Source organism: Hesperophylax consimilis, chromosome 4, assembly GCF_061612785.1.
Source record: "Hesperophylax consimilis isolate HC1 chromosome 4, BYU_Hcon_1.0, whole genome shotgun sequence".
Lineage (NCBI taxonomy): Eukaryota > Metazoa > Arthropoda > Insecta > Trichoptera > Limnephilidae > Hesperophylax > Hesperophylax consimilis.
The window spans coordinates 2,273,695-2,293,255 of NC_142839.1; the positions used below are offsets into that span (position 1 = coordinate 2,273,695).

The window sequence follows — 19,561 nt, forward strand, 5'->3', positions numbered from 1 at the left end:
ATGTAATAATGCAGCGGTTCTTAACCTTTTTTTCACAAACTTAAAAAAAAGCATTCATACTTGAGACTCTCAAGGAAGATACTGTGTTTTTACTTACCATGGCAGTACAGCACTAAAGGCAGAGGTTTTTTATGTCATGAATCTTTGACCTAGGACGGCCTCCGTAGTCGAAGTGTAAAGCTCTCGACTAGCAAGCTGGAGGTCGCGGGTTCTAATCCCGGCATTTCATTTCACATATTACTCATTTATAATAATATGTAGTATATTTGCAGCACGATCCAGAGTGGAAGATACTCTCAGTATCACCCCTGTATAAGATCAACATTCAGAATGGATACGCTGCTTGAATTGGCTTTGGCCATGTTTGGCGACCAGATCTGAATAGCCAGGTATTTCCACACCTTCCGCTTCCACATCTCCTTCCCCTTTCTATTACCTACAGCCTCACAACATACCCCAATTTGGGATACAGTAGTCTCACTGGCTCCAGAAGATTGAGAGCAGTTGGTGTGCATAAAAAAAAACCTTCCAAATGTAACTTAAAATTTAAAACTATATAAAGTTGATAGTATATTTATTTTTATTTATTTTTATTACAAGATAATACATTACAAAATGATAACAAAGTAATAATGTATTATTCCCAGTGAGTTTATAAAACTCATTTCGGGAAAGACAACATTAGATTAAGGACAAGACAAATAAATAAAATACATTAAAATAAATAAACGCAGATGTTTTTATGGAGTTCCAGAGAATGATTGTGTTAGTCATTAATAAAACTGCTAAGGAAATAGCTTTTAAGAGCTTTTGCCAATGTTTTTTTGTTCGTTGCCGGAAGTTTTAAATTAAATTTAAATTTACATTTGGTTTATTGGCGAGGGGTTGTTTGTTTAATCTTATGGTTATTTAACCCCTGCAGACTTCCCGAGAGAACATTATAGAGCCCAGTTTTCGGAACCACGGGTTAAGAATTGCTGCATTAACAATTATATTTACTTAAATGCTTTTAGAAATTTTGACCATGAATTTTTTATTTGATTTATGAATGTAGTTAGTTTGCTGAGGCCATTAAAATAATTATTAATTGTTTATATTAATTTGAAGTTTAAATATAACACTTAAACTTATTGATTTTTAGTAACAATAATTATTTGAGGTCATTAGACTAACATCCTGCCAAAAACTCAAGGTATTAATGTTATTTTAGATATTTTATTTTTTACTTTTTAAGTCGTATTCTATTTACAAAAAATATTTATTTTTGTTTTTTATGCAATTTTTATCAGTACAAATAACCTGCAAATTAATTAATCGTAAGGCGACACTACTTACTGTAAAAAAATTTGTAATAATCATACAAATGATGGCATAACATGATTTTAATGTAATTAAAAACATAATAAATATATTCCTCTGTGTAAGTTATGAAACTGTAAAACATTTTTATACATTTAACTAAAGATTATAATAGTGTCAGAGAGAGGTTGTACATATTTCATCGATGAAAAATCGTCCTTCTCACACGGATTGTATGAAAACGAAAAAGACAAGAGATACTACAAAGATGATAACATCCTTTACAACCTTTCTCTGGGACAACTATATTTACTTACCTAGTTATTAAAACTCTATTCTTTACACAGATTCTATTTGCACAATCTTATTTAAAAAAAAATCTGTTCTGTTTGTAATAAATTATCAATTATAAATATTATGGAACAAAAGAAGATTATCTTAAAATTGGGTATTTGTTAGATTGTCGATTTAAAAATAACATTTCAAATGGTGCATTTTGAATACAGATTGTTTCATCCAACTGAATCTGAAGGTTCTCTTTATGTTGCTAGCTTATCTAATTTATGGGGAACCTCTGTTTCTTTTGCCCAACCAAAGACACCATTGAATGATGTTTGAATTACAATTACATGTAATCTGTTAACCGTAAAAAATGCCCATCTTTTTAGGACAGATTGTGATAAGTAATATCAGTACCTATTATTATTATTTTGCTTCTCTTCTACTACTTATTTGTTTTTATAAGTCCCTTCTTTCTAATTTTTATTAGATTTTGTATTTAATTTGTGCACATCTTGCCCCCAACGGATGAAAAATGTATACAAAATTAATTATGTAATATTATAAAAAGAACACTTATTTACAAACTGTTAAATTTAAAAAAATCAAATTGATATAAATAATATTGTGCCAATTTTTGAGGTAGAAAGTATATTGAAACAAATATGCAAAAAATTGAGTTATTTATTATATTTTGGAAATAAAATGCATCTCTTTTTAGTTTGTTATTGAACAATTCCCCAATATTGGAAACTGACCAGGGTGAGCCCAATATACAAGTTGGGTTGCAAAACAGAAGAACAAAGTTATAGACCGGTAGTGATCTTATCGTCATTTCCAAAAATTTTTGATACATTACTGTATGGAAAATTGACTAATAAAATAAAACCATTACTTGGGGGAAATCAGCATGGTTTCATATAAAAAAATAATTAACTATCCAATCTCCTTGAGCTCTCACACAAGGTAGCCAAAGGATTGGATGTTCAATATCAAACAGACAGAATTTATATGCACTTTGCAAAGGCATTTGACTGTGTAGACCACGACATAATATTACAAAAAATCACAGAATAGGCTTTGACCAATCTCTACTAAAGTTTTTTATGACATATTTAAGAAACAGAACACATTATGTAGGCATCGGTCATTAGTTCAGGGATTTTCCTGCATTTTCAGGAATACCTCAAGGGTCAAATTTTGGACCTCTACTCTTCTTGATATTGATTGATGATATCCAAGAATGCATCCAAAGTACCACCTGCTTGCTTTTTGCTGACGATCACAAATTTCATAAGATGATATACGATATTCAAGATTGTATTAAATTACAACTTGATTTAGACGCAATATCTACATTGCCCAATGAGAATAAACTTATCTTTAATGTAAAAAAATGTGCCACTATGACATATACACGTTCCAAAAACCCAATTAAATTCTATTTCTAAATGATGAGATATTGTCTTCAGTGAAATCTATAAGGGACCTCGGGGATACATTTGATCCCAAACTTACCTTCTCAGATCGTATGGTGGGGTTGGCGTTTCATGTTAGAAACTTCTTGGGTTTGTGATAAGAACAAGTAAACAATTTTCCAAGCCCGAAGCAATGACATCGATATTCAACTGCATTATACGATCAAAACTAGAATACGATTCTGCTGTTTGGGCCCCATATTAGCAAAAATATGTAGAATTATTGTAACAAATTCAAAAAAGTTTCTAAGGTATCTTAATATGAGAATGCATGGTGAGTACTCGCAATTCATGTATTACATGGATTTGCTCTCTGAAACGCACCCTTAGGAACCCTTACGGTAACAACTTTTAAAATAATAAACTACATCATTCACAGCCCGTACCTCTTGGAATGCTATAAATTGTTCATACTGAACAACTACCGACAGGGTCGACATTACGACTTGCTCTATATTCCACGTGGCAGAACAGACGTTCTGGCCCAGCATAGCATGACAAGAGTTATGGTGCTGCTAAATGAAGTCTCAAGATCTCTTGACATTTTCAACATTGGCCACAAAGGTTTCAAGAGTCATTTTAGACTCTAAAATATATAATTTTTAAATATTTTAAGTTATGTAAATGATGTCATGTGTATTGTAAGAGGATTATGTAAATCTGTAATACAAATATGATGGAATGTCTACCAATTGTTTATTGGTTTGTCTGAAAAATAATCTCACTAAATATATTTGGACTGTTTTGTTTTATGAATTTATTTACAACTGTTTACTTACTATATTTTATTGTTTTTTTTTTTAGGAGTTAATGCTTATTATAGATAATATATTTATGTGTGTGATCTTAAATATATGATTAAACAGTGTAAAATGGGACTGAATTCTTGTTCACAAAACTGCTTATAAAAAATTGCATAAATTGAAATATAAAAAGTCAACTATTTTTTATATTTCCCGGTGAATCTCTATTTCAGACAATTGACATATAAAAAAATAACAAAACATCTTGATATAAAAAAATTGTCTATGACCTGAACTACCATCTCAATGATTGATGAATTTTGTTTAAGATGTGTTTAAAAAAAACAGTGAATATCAAAAATAAAAGAATTTGTTTTTGTCATCTATTTATTTACTTGACACTTATAATAAAGAATAATCTTACACAATAATAATTTAAAGGTTGACTAGACGGAATAGGTTCACTACACTACATCAAATAATACTGACTAACTTTGTAGTTGACAAATGCTTCAGGTTCCCACTGCAACATTGTGGGTTCATTCAACTGATAGCTAAGTCTTTCATCATTGCATAAGCAATATTTGCCGCTTACAATGGAGGACGTAGGAGGAACGTAAATATTGTAAAGTTACTCATAAACTGGGAATGTAAAAAAAGGAATAAAAAAGAAACGATCTAGTGACGCAATATGTATATTAGAGAATCACCTTTCTTTTGAAAACCCACGATAACCAATAGAACAAAAATCATATATGCTGTCAAAACAGTAAAACTCTTTATGGCGTCTAAATATAAAGTATGGAAACTCAAATTCACAAGTCCCGTCGTCATATTACAAAGTAAGAAAAACAGTAGCCCATTGTCATTGATCGCTGAATAAATAATTGGCATGGCATAACCGCTGCACAAAGTGATTGGTTTCTTTGATTTACTTTCTCTCTTGAGAATTGCAATCTCATTAATCTCATATAAATAAAACAATGTGAGGTGGGTTGTACCGACAGCGATGACGAAGCAGCAGTAGCCCATGTTAGCCAAACATCGAGAAACACCTAAATACGGACTAAAGTAAACACTGAGCCACGACACACAAGTTATTAGAAGCAGACTACTTATTACACTGCCTTCCTTCGTGTCACTATATTTTTCTCTTATAACTTGACCAATATATGAGGATATTAAATATAAAGCTATATAGCCTGTACATGATACAATGCCTTCTCTGTTAGAAGTCAAAAAATTGGTGCGAGGCATTTCTCTGAAGACCCATGAGCTCAGTTTATATTGTAATACAACTTCGTGAATGGTTAACAAAGCAAGCCCGCAAAACAGGGAATTTCGCTCTTTGAAAATACACATTATAATAATGGCAACCAATTTAGTTACTGCCAAAGTGATGAAAAAATTCCAGTGAACGCCGTATTCTGTGGTGTGTTGCTGGTAGTCAATTTCTTTTGTCACAAATGCTCTTCCAGCCCCAAGAATCAGCAGAATTCCACATTGCTTGTAATTAAACTCGAGGGATTTCATTAGACTGTGCCTGGAAACCTTTGATGGAACCAATGCATTACAGAATATGAAGAGACCAACTCCAATGTCCATATAGCTGTATCCATATTTTTCAGTCTTAGCTAAATATCTCGGGAATATATTGAAATCCACAGCCAGTATGGTGAAGGCAGTCACCAGAAGTGTGAGAGAGCGAATGTATGAAATGCATTGCCATTTCCTCCTGCGGTCAATTTTAGAACTCCAAGCTAATTTCAGGTTGAATTGATTGGAATGCAACAAGACGAACACAATAATAGATATAAACAGCCAAATTAATCTAAATTCTGCCAATATTGTAGTTCCTAGCATTATTGGAATGATGAGAATTACGTACTCTAAACATAGCTTGTAAAAATCACTGCTAACTCCCAACCATAGTATGATCTGTTTCAGAATACAGGTGGTGAAGAAATTGGGCACGATGGTTATGAAGGCATCAATTGCAGTTGTGCCGTTGTGGTTTTGCATAAATTTCTCATGGAAAGCCTTGTACTCCGATTCAATTACTACTGGTTCAGTCATGGTGCAGTACGCCGAGAAAATGTCCTAAAAAGTACACATAATCATCAGGATGACACATTAGCGAAAATGTAGATAAGATCTTGCATGAATTTTGAATTAAAATACGCATTTACCTACTGGATCAAGCTAAAACTCATAGCAATAGCAGAAACAACTATGACTACTAGAGTCTTCGCATCATATTATTTATAGCAATAGTAATAATTAATAAAATTATAATCGAGAGAACGAATTATGACAGAAGTCCTCAAAAAATAAATAAAGTACAGTGATGGTATGCCCAAAAAAATTATTTCCCTACATTTTGGTCCGAAATTTCCCTAGATTCCTGAGATACCACCTTAGCCAGAGACTTGGGAGACGTCCCATGACTTGCTGAATTACAATGAGTCATAAATAAACCACTCACAAATTAGTTTTGGTTTTTGCCATTACATGTTATAAAACATTTAAATTACCTATAATTTTGCCATAGATTTCAAAGTGTATTTGTGTGGAATATTTTCTATTTGCTCTGTACTGGATTATCCAAGAATAAACCTCCTCAAAATTTTCAAATGAAATTTCGAAGGATGATTCCACACAATTCATTTTCTTTATTTTTTCTTATTCTTTTGTAATCCATTGGTGCGGTATCTAGGGAATTTTGAAACAAAAAATTTCCACAATATTTTCAATAGAGCGTTTCGGATAAAAAATTTTGCAATAAATTTTAATATTTCGTAATTTTCGCAGAATATATCAAAATTTTCCTGTATTATTCTAAAATCTCCCCAGAATTTGCCCCAATTTCGTTGCCAGAATTTCCGGAGATTTTTGTGGTTTTTCCCTTTTTCCTAGAAATATTTTTTCTCCCCTAGATATAGGGAAATTACCCTAGACATCACATCACTTGTGAGTTGTGAAAATTTGCGTTTAGTGTTACCCTAGTGAAATATTATTGATCATGAAATTGGATATAAAGTGAACCTCTCACGAGTAGTAATAATAATAATACTTTTTTGCAGGGATAAAAAGGTAAAATTATAGGTAAAATGAATATTAATTTCTTATTTTGGGTAAATTTTATTTATAACACAAAATAGAACAGTTACACATACAAAATAAATTATATCTTATTCAACGTACAAATAAAAAAATCACATATCAGACAAAAATGATCTTCCATACAAAAATAAAGCTAGATATTCATGTTTGGCGATTTTTACTCAAACAATTATTATACTATTTCAGTGCAACTTGCGGCAATGACAGAGAGTCTAGTTCGGTCATTCAATGACCCCCTGTACTTTTCATTGCGTGATAAAGTGTATTAAAAAAAAACATTTTATCGCATATTTGTCGTCATTCAGAGAATACATTGGTATGTATTTTTTATCAATAAATTTGTTTTGAGTATCTCTTTCGAAGATGACACAAGTAAACGAGACTGCGGTATTTCATAAACTAAAGAAAAAAGTTATATCGATGACTTTTCAATATAATTTTGAGATTTTATGCTTTGGTTATTTTTTATTTACACAAAATCTATAGCACGATTAAAATGATGTTTTGAAGGTTGAAAAATTTAAATTTTATTTGATTCACTTCTCGTATTCAAATTCCTGATTGTTGGAAGGATGGAATGGTTGAGGAACGTGGAGGGGTCGACGCTGTTGCAGAGGAATGTCCACTTCCTCGGGAGAACGGAACACCTGAGGGCGTCGTTGAATGTTGTTGGGTGCCGGAGAAGGGCTGGCGTGGTTTTGCGCAGGCCTTGATAGTGGGCGCCTCGAGGCGGCCTGATGTTGTACCTGTTAAAAGATTGATTCGTGATACAACTGCAATCCAAAAACATGCAAAATATATAATTTGTTTCATGCATTAGTTTTTCCATTTCTGATCTGTCTCAAAAGGTCTTGTTGGTGTTTATAATTGGTTAATTCCACCACCATATTCATCTCAATCCTTCTGAACTTCTTTCCAGTTCAACCACAGTACTCTCAGTTATTGTTAGGTGTTAGGTCCTTTTATTTTTCAACTCCATTTCTTACCCTATCAGTTTCTTCGGACTCTTCGTCCTCGTCGTATCTGCCGTCGTGGTACACCTCGGATGGATAGTAACGTTCTGAGTACCGGAGGGTTACGTTAGGCCTGGACTCGGCTTCTTCTTTGTTCAGGGCTTTGTATAAATAATCGTTAACAAATGTGTACTGAGAAGATTTCTGGCAAATGTTGTCGTTTGATGGGGGCATGCAAATCAAATGAACCTGCAAAGAAAAACAACAGGGGTAAAGTAAATTAATTTAGAGCCAAATAATCATTGAACGAACTACTGCATTTAATAAGAACCTGGTGGAAAGTGAAGCCATCTGGGCAGATCCACGAGTGTTTAGTGTTCTCCTGGCAATAGTGGAACACTTCGCAAGCCAGACCCTCATCGGCGTAGTAGCCCGTGTTCCTGCCTCCGCAGTCGAACTTTGAGTTGGACAACAGCTGGGACAGCTTGTCGGGCTCTTCCTTTTCCAGCTCATCCTCTTCATCTTCCAGTCTTTGCTTCAATTCCTGATGAATAAAGTTTTATTATTATCTGTGCAGGTAGTAGGTACCCACGGTTTCAACGTTCCCCACTACAGTTGTAAAACCATAGTTGTTTAAACAATAAATGTCACAACACCTAGAATGATATTTTCCTATTCATCAGCCTGTTTCGAAAAGTCAGTAAGGAACATTTTATAACGTTGCAAAATATTCATAAATCGCCAGGCGCACAGCCAGAGAGAAAGATCACCATTCAGAATGGCTTACAACTTGTGACCAGCACAAACAAAAAAGGAATTCAATATTTTGGAAAAAAAATCATCTCAAAAAATCATCATAGCAATAGCATTCATATATGGGGGGTTAAATTTATTAGAATTATATTAAAACACAAATAACTTTGTTTACATCACTTTAGTATAATATATAACCTCTACATGTTTACTCGATTTACATTAAATGAAGGACTAATCGTACCAAAGCATGTAAACAAATATGGAAAAAGAACGCTAGACTACATGATACCAAATTGTTTAAATATGTTACCTGCAGAAATCAAAAAATGTACAAATATAAAAAGAAATTTTTTGTTGAAAAATTGGCTAGCTGAAAGAAATAGTTTGTACTAGACTCTAATACAAACTATTTCTAACTGCATACGCTTTAATTGTTTTTTGTTTTTATTTTTATTGTATTACACCTCTCATGATATGAATGTATACATTTGATATAATCTGTTTAAAAAGTAGTTTATTGGGACTTTTTGATTTTTGTATATTATTTTGATATTTAATAAAAAAAAAAAAAAAAATAAACAAAGTTCACCTCATCAGGAGTAAGTATACACTTACTCCTTATACTTAGGTACTCTTTGTACTTACTCTTTGTATATACTTTGAACTTTGTTCATGAAAAGTGTAGTGGTTATAATATATTAAAGTGATGTAAACAAAGTTATTTTTTTGATTAAATTTAATTAATAATGCCATCACAAAGTGATAAGCTTACAGAAGAAATTTTCTTCGAAAAATTTATTTATTAGAAAGTGTATTGGGACATCCACTTACCACAACTTATTATTTACATCACGTACATAAAAGAGGTGGTGCAAAAAATATTGTTGTATTTTCCAGGATTGTAATATACGAGTACTGCTCTCTTTTTTCCTAAGCAATACGGAGGCTGATGGGGGAGGGGAGTGAATCCTCTAACTTCTCCTCTTATATACACTTGAAAAGAAGTATGAACTCATCTCGAAACTATAATTTACCTGAGACAACTGTGGGTTAAGCCTCTTATGCGCCTGGGGGCGATTAGGGATGTTATTCTGGAATCCATCCGCCTCCTGAGGGTAGAGGGGCCGCCTCAGCTGCTGTGAGGGGGCGTGCGCGGTGTCCTCACTGGGCTGGCGAAAGCCCGCACCCACCTGGTTCTGGGGGGGATGGACGCTCTGGTAAGCCCTTGGCCTAATGTTGCGCGACTCCTGGAATAAATAATGATTTAATAATTAATATTCTAACCTAACTTTGGAATCGAAGATTTTACAGCATCGGCAGTCACGTGCAACATGCCATCAACTCGAGTCAAGTGAAATTCTCAAGTCTTATCGTTTCTCGTAGCAAAACGTTGAAAGAATAATTATATATTATTTTTTTGTACAGGGATGTTCCAAATTCTAAAACTATAAACACCTATTTTAAAAACTTCGGTTTCTGACGCATTTTTTGCTTTGTGTAGTACAAAATAAATATTTTTTCTGTGGATATGTAGAACGCAAATCGAGCGTTAGAAGGTTAAAATGCATGCTTCAATCGAAAACTAACTAACTAACCATCACGCCGTTTCCGCAGGGGTAGGCAGAGAGGACGGACCGCCAACCAACTCGGTCTTGGCACTCACTCATTGCCTCATTCACATTTATACATCGTCTCATACTCTTCTATTATGCTGACTCTTGACATGGCCCGACTCAAGTTACCGATTCATTTGGCCGTGCCACGTTTTCCTTCCGACTTCTGCTACCATTCAAATTTACATCGTATATTCTCCTTACACTCCTTTCTTCGCTCATTCGCTCTACATGCCCAAACCATTTAAGCGTCCCTTTCTTGATCTTACTCATTACGCTTACATCAGCCTTACACTCTTTGCGTATCACATACGCTTCAGGGATCTCATTTACAGCATTCAGTTTACTTTCATCCTAAATTTTCAATGGAAAAATATGATCGAATCCTCGTTAATGTATCAATGTTGTAGGTCTAACCGTCAAATTAGGTGATTGGAATAATTATTTCATGTAAATGCTTCTGATAACTTGAACCTACTGTGGGGGCAAGAACTGTCTGCCAGCCTAAAATAATATTTTAATACGGAAACACTGTTTCACGGATGGCAACCCGACGTGAAACAGAGCTCGCTGCCAATCCATTACCGACGAGCATTCCTGTTTCTCTGATCTGACCCGGCGGTCGACATTTCTTGATTCCTACTAAATCCTTCTGATATTCTAATCGTGTAATAGTGTAACGTGTTTGCAATAAACTTAAATTATCAACTACATCTGTTTCACTCTATCATAACCTACACTATACACATTTATTGGCAGTTACAAGGTAAGTATAACGCATCACACGCTAGCCAAATTGGTGACCCATCGACTCAGAACAATATACCGACTTTAGTATTTTAAAATCATTTTGCAACATTCCGTCACCGCCAAGGATCAGAAAAGAGAAACAGCAATCCCGGGCAAGATCAGTAAGTAAAATCCAATTCATATATCTCTTACAAATCAATTTTTTAATATAAATGCTAGTAAATGTCCCGGTAATTTAAGGAAATATACACGTGGTATAGTTCCCATCAATACCCTATTTTGTCAATCAATCCCTAGCTTGAAATGTTTTACTATTTTTATGAAAATTAAGTGCGTGTTAAAATTAATTTCAGTGAGAACGATCCTGAAATCAGGCTGTCAACAACGTGGCTAACCATGGCATCATAATCTTGCGATGAATTACAACCTACCCACTACAACCTACAACGGCAGCATCTACTCCCCGGACAAGGAAGATGACGCAACAATCCACGTGGACAACCTGCAGTTGAACAAGCCAACCTACCCACATATCTCAATCAAGTAACCTATATCACGATTTCTTATTGCCATTTCGCAAAACAATGAATTGTTCAGCATACCCACATAATCATGTTTTAGATATACATTATTGTAGTGATATTAAGGTTATTGTCCAATAATTGCCAAACCTTACTTTGAGGTAATTTAACATCATACTATTTTGTAATAACAAATTTAAATTATTATTGCACTATATAATAATAGCGCCATATTTGCATATCGGTATTTCACAATAACTTACGTGACGCGGTTTGCGTCTTCACTAAAATACAATACAAACGCGAACTTGCTAATAACTTGCTAAGATATCCGGTAGATGGAATAGATTCTTACACAGTATTCTCTAGTTTTTTTTTTGGATTTTTTATGTCTTGCATAACATACCCGTAACATATTATTGGAAATGATCTCATCGGAAGAAACAAACATACCCGTAACATATTATTGGAAATGACCTCATCGGAAGAAACAAACATACCCGTAACATATTATTGGAAATGACCTCATCGGAAGAAACAAACATACCTTCATCGTTTCAAGAACCTGCAACAATTTCACAAGAAAAGTCGAACAATATGGAAGACCAACGCGCAGGACATTCGGAAGCAGATGTACATCATGTATTTTACCTACAAAAACAAATACTAAAGCTTCCCTTTCAAATGGAACAAATCAAACCAGTCATCAATCAGCCGTCTACAATTAGAGAGAAACACAAGCAATAACCCGCGCATCTTCATCGCGCGAAGGACAATATTCCCGGCTCTGCTCATGGACTCCATCGGGACATCATTGTAGCGCCCAGGTCCCGGGATTCATCCCTGGCCAGCCTACATCGGATCTGAACGCCCTGGTTCCAGCAATCTGACCAGCGCTTCATCCATACATCGCGACCACCACGAGGACACGCAACACCCTCACTGGTCCAAACAACTCCCGCTCAATTGCCTGCAAGGTCCACTGTACCTTCGGCCTTTCCGTCAGCACTGGCGTACTTGAAGAACCACGTTCTTCCCCAGTGCCTGATCATCATCGAGTCCGGTCACCAGCGCCCGGCGTCGACACACTGACCCGCGCTTGACCAACAAACCGCAAAGCAAACCATCGCCCGCACCCGGAGAATTCTATATATGTCACATCATCTCTCAGCACGACTACCGCGTATTACCCACAAGCAATAACCAGTTTAAAAGCATCTTTCATGGCAAGTGGTGAGCAAAACTGGATGGAAACCCTCCCACTTATATTACCAGCCTGAGATCTACTGTTCGCGAGGAATTGAAATGTTCGCCAGCCGAACTAACTAATGGAAGACTTCCTTGCGATAATCACACATCTGTTCCAGACCAACCTGAAGCAAAAACAACAACAAGATCAGGTCGTCAAGTCCATTTTCCAAAAAGTTACGGTACATACTAATGCACAAAAGACACAACTTTTTTAACATATAAATTTTCTGTAACTCATGATAGAAACAATGATTAAGAATCTACTCTTGCTATCGATTTAAAGATTGAATTCCATATACCAACATTTATATTCTCTAAATTAATGTTACATACATAATATTTAAGCGTTCAAGTTCTTGATGAAAACCTGACCTTTATATTATAATTACTTTGCAAATTACCACGTTTTTTACAATTTTATAAAAAACCTTATTACGGTGAATACTTTCATCCTTTAAAACCATGAAGTGATACCATGTAATCGCACAAAGTTACCTAGCTAACTTTTAACTTACCATATTATAGTGCAAACTCATGTACATATATTTTCTAGGAGAAATTATCCATTTTGCTATATGCGACAACTTCTGTATAAATCTTGTTCAGAAATAACTTACCACTATATGTGATGACTCTGTTATAAATATAAATGCTTTTAACCATGTTAGATCAAATGTACTGATCACGCATTCTGATGTAACATGTCGTTGAGACCTATATGTATTATTATTAATTTTTTTACAGAATTGAACCATTGTCATTTGTTCGTAAGAAAACATAGCCATTTGATAATATTATCAATACAAACACATTCTACGAACATATGACAGTTGTTTTTTGTTATATTTTTAGTTACCTTGTAATCTCAAAGATAAACATTTAGAGTTATGTACTCACAGCCATGCTATTGCTAAATGTACTTTTACAAAAACATTTAAATATGTATTTTTTTTTCCTTTTTTACACCTTTTTTCCATAACACGGATATAAATAATTTTATAATATAGTGACATTAATCGTCGTTTCCTTTTGTTCAAAGATTGAAGAAACACTTATGTTCATACTTTATACATTGATATCATGTTCCTATATTATAAGACAAATTTGTAGTTATTTAAATATGTAATAAATAATATTTAGAATAATCAACTTTAAAATAACTCAATAATTGACAACTCATGCTCCGAACACTGTTTGTAGACGCATTATTAAAAATATATACAAATGGAAATAGATTCCTACTTTTTATTTTATAATTAACTTATGCTTAATTTCATAATATGCTCCGACAACACTGTTCGTAGATGCATTACCATATAAAAAGGTTTAGATAAGTTAAATAATAACCACTTGTGTCAAATGTTGTAATACCATTTATTGTTTTCAAACATTAAAGTATTAAATGCACTCTGTTTGCAACTTTTGGTTTTGAAAATAAATACAAAACATACAATTGTCGATGCAGTAAATGCTCCAATTATAAATATAAAATTTTGTCGATGCAGTAAATGCTCCAATTATAAATATAAAATTTTGTCGATGCAGTAAATGCTCCAATTATAAATGTAAAATTTTGTCGATGCAGTAAATGCTCCAAGAAAAACATACAGTTCGTAGATGCAGTACATGCTCCGAACATGTAATTATATCAACACATTTTTAAAAAAAGGATTTAACTTTCAAATAATGTTATTATTAGGAATTTGTTCATGACTATGCGTTCACAAACATATAAATGTATTGTTCATAAAGTAACTTCACCATTTAAGAGATATCTTTCTGAACGCATAGGCTTATGTTATTTTGCGATGACGTCACACACCGAATTTGTTTATATTATGTAACCGACGTCATGCAAATTTTGTGATATGTATATATTTTTTCTAGAACCCCTAATTTTTTCTTTTATGTATCGTTGACACTGGGGGGAAGGTATGTGGGGGCAAGAACTGTCTGCCAGCCTAAAATAATATTTTAATACGGAAACACTGTTTCACGGATGGCAACCCGACGTGAAACAGAGCTCGCTGCCAATCCATTACCGACGAGCATTCCTGTTTCTCTGATCTGACCCGGCGGTCGACATTTCTTGATTCCTACTAAATCCTTCTGATATTCTAATCGTGTAATAGTGTAACGTGTTTGCAATAAACTTAAATTATCAACTACATCTGTTTCACTCTATCATAACCTACACTATACACATTAATTGGCTGTTATACAGGTAAGTATAACACACAACACGCTAGCCAAACTACTTTAAACAGCCTCCGGTGCCTTACAAGAGTTATTATTTATAATCTATCGAACCTGCAGGTCATGTGATTAGATGCTGTCAGGGGCCTTAGCATGAGAAGTCGATATAGCCCTATAGCAATACGATATCGTTAAAATACGTCATCAATGAGCACTTAACGACATATGCTAGCACGATCAAAATATAACAACCGACGATTGTTAAAATTTCTTGTCTATGGTCAAAGTAGCGACGGTATCGTTAAAATTGCGAGCATGAGAATGTATCGATAGGATAACTTCCGACCGACGGTTGCTAAAAGCCCGCCGAATATAACGTGGGGTCTTGAGTGTCAGTTAAAACTTTGGTTGGCTGTCGATATACATATTTTTTTTAATAATGTCGTTCATTATGCAAAATTTCTGGTTCAATGAAAGGAGGCAGGTTAGGGAAGATCGTAGGATTGAAAGGCGTCTTTTACGCGATCAATTGAATCCGTTCGAACTTGCAGAGACGGAATTCAGACAATTGTTTCGAATATCTCGCATTATGGCTAGAGATCTCATTGATGAATTAACTCCTTTTCTAGTGTCAAAAAATACATTAGGACTTCCAGTATACATTAAAGTGAGAGTATTAAACATTATTGATATCTTAGTAAAACAAAAACACAATATAAATCTATCCACCACTGGAACGACCACGTGAAATAAATAAATTTGTTTCGATTGCTGATGATAATTTTTCACAATAAAGTGATTAAAATGATCAAAAGTGAAGTTTGTTAATTAGTTGTATTATTTATGATGTTGACAGATACTCGCACCCATCAGCTTCTTTGCTACAGGGAGCTACCAACGTGGAGTAGGCCAAGATCACTTCTTGGCGATAGGGCAAACTACCGTTAGCAAGTGCATAAAACTGTTTATGAAAGCAGTTTTAGAACATCTGTACAGAAGATGGATACATTTTCCGGCTACAAATGAAGCCCGCAAGCAAGTAGAGAGTAGTTTTAGGGAAAAATTAAACTTTCCACATGTTCTGGGATGCATCGATTGCACCCACATCGCCATCGTCACCCCTTCCAGACACGAGGAGCAGTACAAAAACCACAAAGGATTTTATTCGCTGAATGTTCAAGTGGTAAATATTTTTTCAGAAATAAAACAGCCGGATTGTTGTTTTCAAATTTTATTGAAGGTTTTTTATGTTTGATAAACAGGTCTGCGATGCTACGTTGAAAATATTGAGCATCAACACACGCTTCCCAGGTACTGTCCATGACCAATTCATTTGGAATAATAGTTTAGTCAAAACTGAAATGAACAGACTATACAATCAGAGAATTGGGACATATTTCTTGCTAGGTATGTATTTCAACAACTCATTTTAAAAAAAGGCAAAAAAATCATAACTTAGTAGTTATATGTACCTATTATAATGGGTGTTTTGTTTCAATCAGGCGATTCTGGATATACACTCGAGCCTTATCTGATGACACCAATATTGAATGCAGTCGAGGGGAGTGCCCAATACAGATACACAAAGGCGCACTGTGAGGCGAGATGTTCCATAGAACGCCTATTTGGGGCATGGAAGGCTATATTCCGTTGCCTCAGGAAAGACAGAGTTCTCCATTATGAGCCCGATGCTGCTGGTCAAATAATTATTACTTGTGCTATACTATACAACATGATGAAGCACTATAAGTCAGTTTCCTTGTTGAACTATATGCATTTAAAAAAGTAAGGCAACAGTACAAAATATTAATAAATTGTTCTCTATTTTCAGATTAACAGACTATTATAATGATAATGTAGAGTTAAGAGAGGTTGAGCTGCTGCACCAGCCTGAAGATGTCAGCAGGGTTGTTGCAGCCCGCAGAGTGAGAGACGAACTAGTGCGAAAGTACTTCTCCCACGAATGATAATATATTAAACAAGGAAACTGACTTATAGTGCTTCATCATGTTCAAACATTGTATCGTATGTACCTACATTATAAAAACAATTCACGCCTCATAGAGACATTGCAAGAGTTTGAAGAACTGCTACTAATCAAGTATACATATATGCAAAGCGCTGCATGCAATATTTCTCAAAAAGAACTTCAATAGTACTTTAAAACACTGTATTGTATGTACCAACACTGTAAAAACAATTCACGCCTCACAGAAACATTGCAAGAGTTTGAAGAAATGCTACTAATCAAATATACATGCATGCAAAGCGCTGCATGCAATATTTCACAAAAAGAACTTCAATAGTACTTTAAAACATTGTATTGTATGTACCTACATTGTAAAAACAATTCACGCCTCACAGAAACATTGCAAGAGTTTGAAGAAATGCTACTAATCAAATATACATATATGCAAAGCGCTGCATGCAATATTTCACAAAAAGAACTTCAATAGTACTTTAAAACATTGTATTGTATGTACCTACATTGTAAAAACAATTCACGCCTCACAGAGACGTTGCGAGAGTTTGAAGAACTGCTACTAATCAAGTACATATTCATATATGCAAAGCGCTGCATGCAATATTTCACAAAAAGAACTTCAATAGTACTTTAAAACATTGTACTGTATGTACCTACATTGTAAAAACAATTCACGCCTCACAGAGACGTTGCGAGAGTTTGAAGAACTGCTACTAATCAAGTACATATTCATATATGCAAAGCGCTGCATGCAATATTTCACAAAAAGAACTTCAATAGTACTTTAAAACATTGTACTGTATGTACCTACATTGTAAAAACAATTCACGCCTCACAGAGACATTGCAAGAGTTTGAAGAAATGCTTCTAATCAAATATACATATATGCAAAGCGCTGCATGCAATATTTCACAAAAAGAACTTCAATAGTACTTTAAAACATTGTATTGTATGTACCTACATTGTAAAAACAATTCACGCCTCACAGAGACATTGCAAGAGTTTGAAGAAATGCTTCTAATCAAATATACATATATGCAAAGCGCTGCATGCAATATTTCACAAAAAGAACTTCAATAGTACTAATCGTATTCATCCTCTGACTCCAACTGCAACGTATAGTTGGGCGAGTTGGCAAATGATGTTGACCGTTGTTTCGATGGTTGAGTTCGTCTAGAATTAGAAATGTTTTATTAGAGATCTTATTCATTCTACTTTCATCGTACCTCCTAGCTGGACTGCTTGCCTCTCCAAGGACAATTGTTAATAATCGTGTTCCATCCCTTGTGAACATACTTCGCAATCTCTCAAGTGACATATTAAATAATGCAATATTTAATTTAATTTGTTCAGTTTTGTACATTAAATGTTTTTAAAAGCCTGTATAGATGTATAGCAAATAAATACCTCGCCAACTGTCGTTGGAGTAAACAAACCCTTTCACGTTCCACTGCCGTGTATCTCTGAAACAAGAGATGATAATTTGACTGGTCGTCGACCTTACTCTCTTCCTGAAATCATAATATCAGCATTTTGAATATCTTAAAATACTGCGTATGATTGAAATATTAGTAAAAATAACTTCAAAATTTTGACACAATAGAATGTAAGTATATCTCTTTGATAATAATGGAAATTCTTTCACATAAAAAGATAAATAAATAACTTACCCAGCTACCATTGCTTGCGACATCGTAAAATATTAAAACAAACACGGCGGTTAAAATGGTCACGCTTGAAATCTGACGTTTGACGTCTATTCAATTCATAGACAATTCCGTCCCAGTATTGCCAGCGTATATCGATTTGTATTTATTGCCTTATCGATGTCGTTAGAGTTATCAATAGCATTCTCATGCTAGGGAAGTCGTTATAAAATGGTCGGTAGATACGCTTAGCAATCCGATATCGTTAAGTTCGATCGATTCTCATGCTAAGGCCCCAGGTACCTACTAATTAGCATTCTAATACATACTTTTATGTTGTGCTCCTTTTATCTAGGCTACATCCTAGTACGTAGGTACCTACCTACACCTACTGCAAAATAACGAACGAATGCACTTTTTGAGGTAGGTACTATTTAAGCCCAGATATTGCACAATGGTAATGTAATATTTGGCAAGTAGCGAGTAGGTAATTTTAATGCGTCTAAAATAAATTAAAACTCCTTCGTGTATGGTTTATTTATGACTCCTTAAATCAATCAAAAAAAAAGTTATATGTTCCATTTTTCAAACACAAGATGGATTTTTTTTTACATATTGACTGAAGAAGCTGGTTAGGTACTTGTTACTTCGTTAAAATCGTTTTCTGGTAGGTACCAACGGTTTTGTGATAAAAACTGTCAAGAGTAACAATAACTGTTTTCTGATTATTGCAGTTATTTTGAAAAAAAGTAGGTCAGTAGGTAGCTACTTCTGCAAGATCTCTTAATATAAGCGCTGCGACAATAAAAGTGTTCTAACCCACTGCAAAATGTTATCATACTTTCTAACGAAACAATGCATTTTTAAAACCAGCATAAAATCGATAATAGGAGAAACCGCTGTTTCGAGAGAAGGTATCCACCACAGATGTGTTCATCACTGCGAATATTCTTCTTACGTGTTCTACAA

At 34.4% G+C, this 19,561-nt stretch overlaps 2 protein-coding genes across 3 annotated transcripts in view; both read right to left on the reverse strand.

Moving 5' to 3' along the window:
• Positions 1-4,191: 4,191 nt before the first annotated feature.
• LOC149424022 (uncharacterized) lies at positions 4,192-6,131 on the reverse strand. Of its 2 annotated transcripts, none has more exons than XM_089631128.1 (2): positions 5,993-6,131; positions 4,192-5,899 (listed from the first exon to the last, which is right to left on the reverse strand). In XM_089631128.1, exon 2 carries the CDS (start codon positions 5,873-5,875, stop codon positions 4,478-4,480), a length of 1,398 nt encoding a protein of 465 aa, XP_089487254.1. In that variant the 5' UTR covers positions 5,876-5,899; positions 5,993-6,131; the 3' UTR covers positions 4,192-4,477. The 2 variants fall into 2 exon arrangements, with proteins under 2 accessions (XP_089487254.1, XP_089487253.1); XM_089631127.1 differs by having other exon boundaries at positions 5,989-6,125.
• An 807-nt stretch (positions 6,132-6,938) lies between these two features.
• Positions 6,939-19,561, reverse strand: part of LOC149424023 (uncharacterized) — a 36,947-nt gene continuing 24,324 nt past the window's right edge. Inside the window, exons 3-6 of the mRNA XM_089651215.1 lie at positions 9,666-9,878; positions 8,207-8,419; positions 7,909-8,124; positions 6,939-7,668 (exon numbers count right to left, since the gene is read on the reverse strand). Of these exons, the coding sequence (XP_089507341.1) occupies positions 7,459-7,668; positions 7,909-8,124; positions 8,207-8,419; positions 9,666-9,878 (852 nt within the window). The 3' untranslated portion in view covers positions 6,939-7,458. The remainder of the gene's footprint in view (positions 7,669-7,908; positions 8,125-8,206; positions 8,420-9,665; positions 9,879-19,561) is intronic.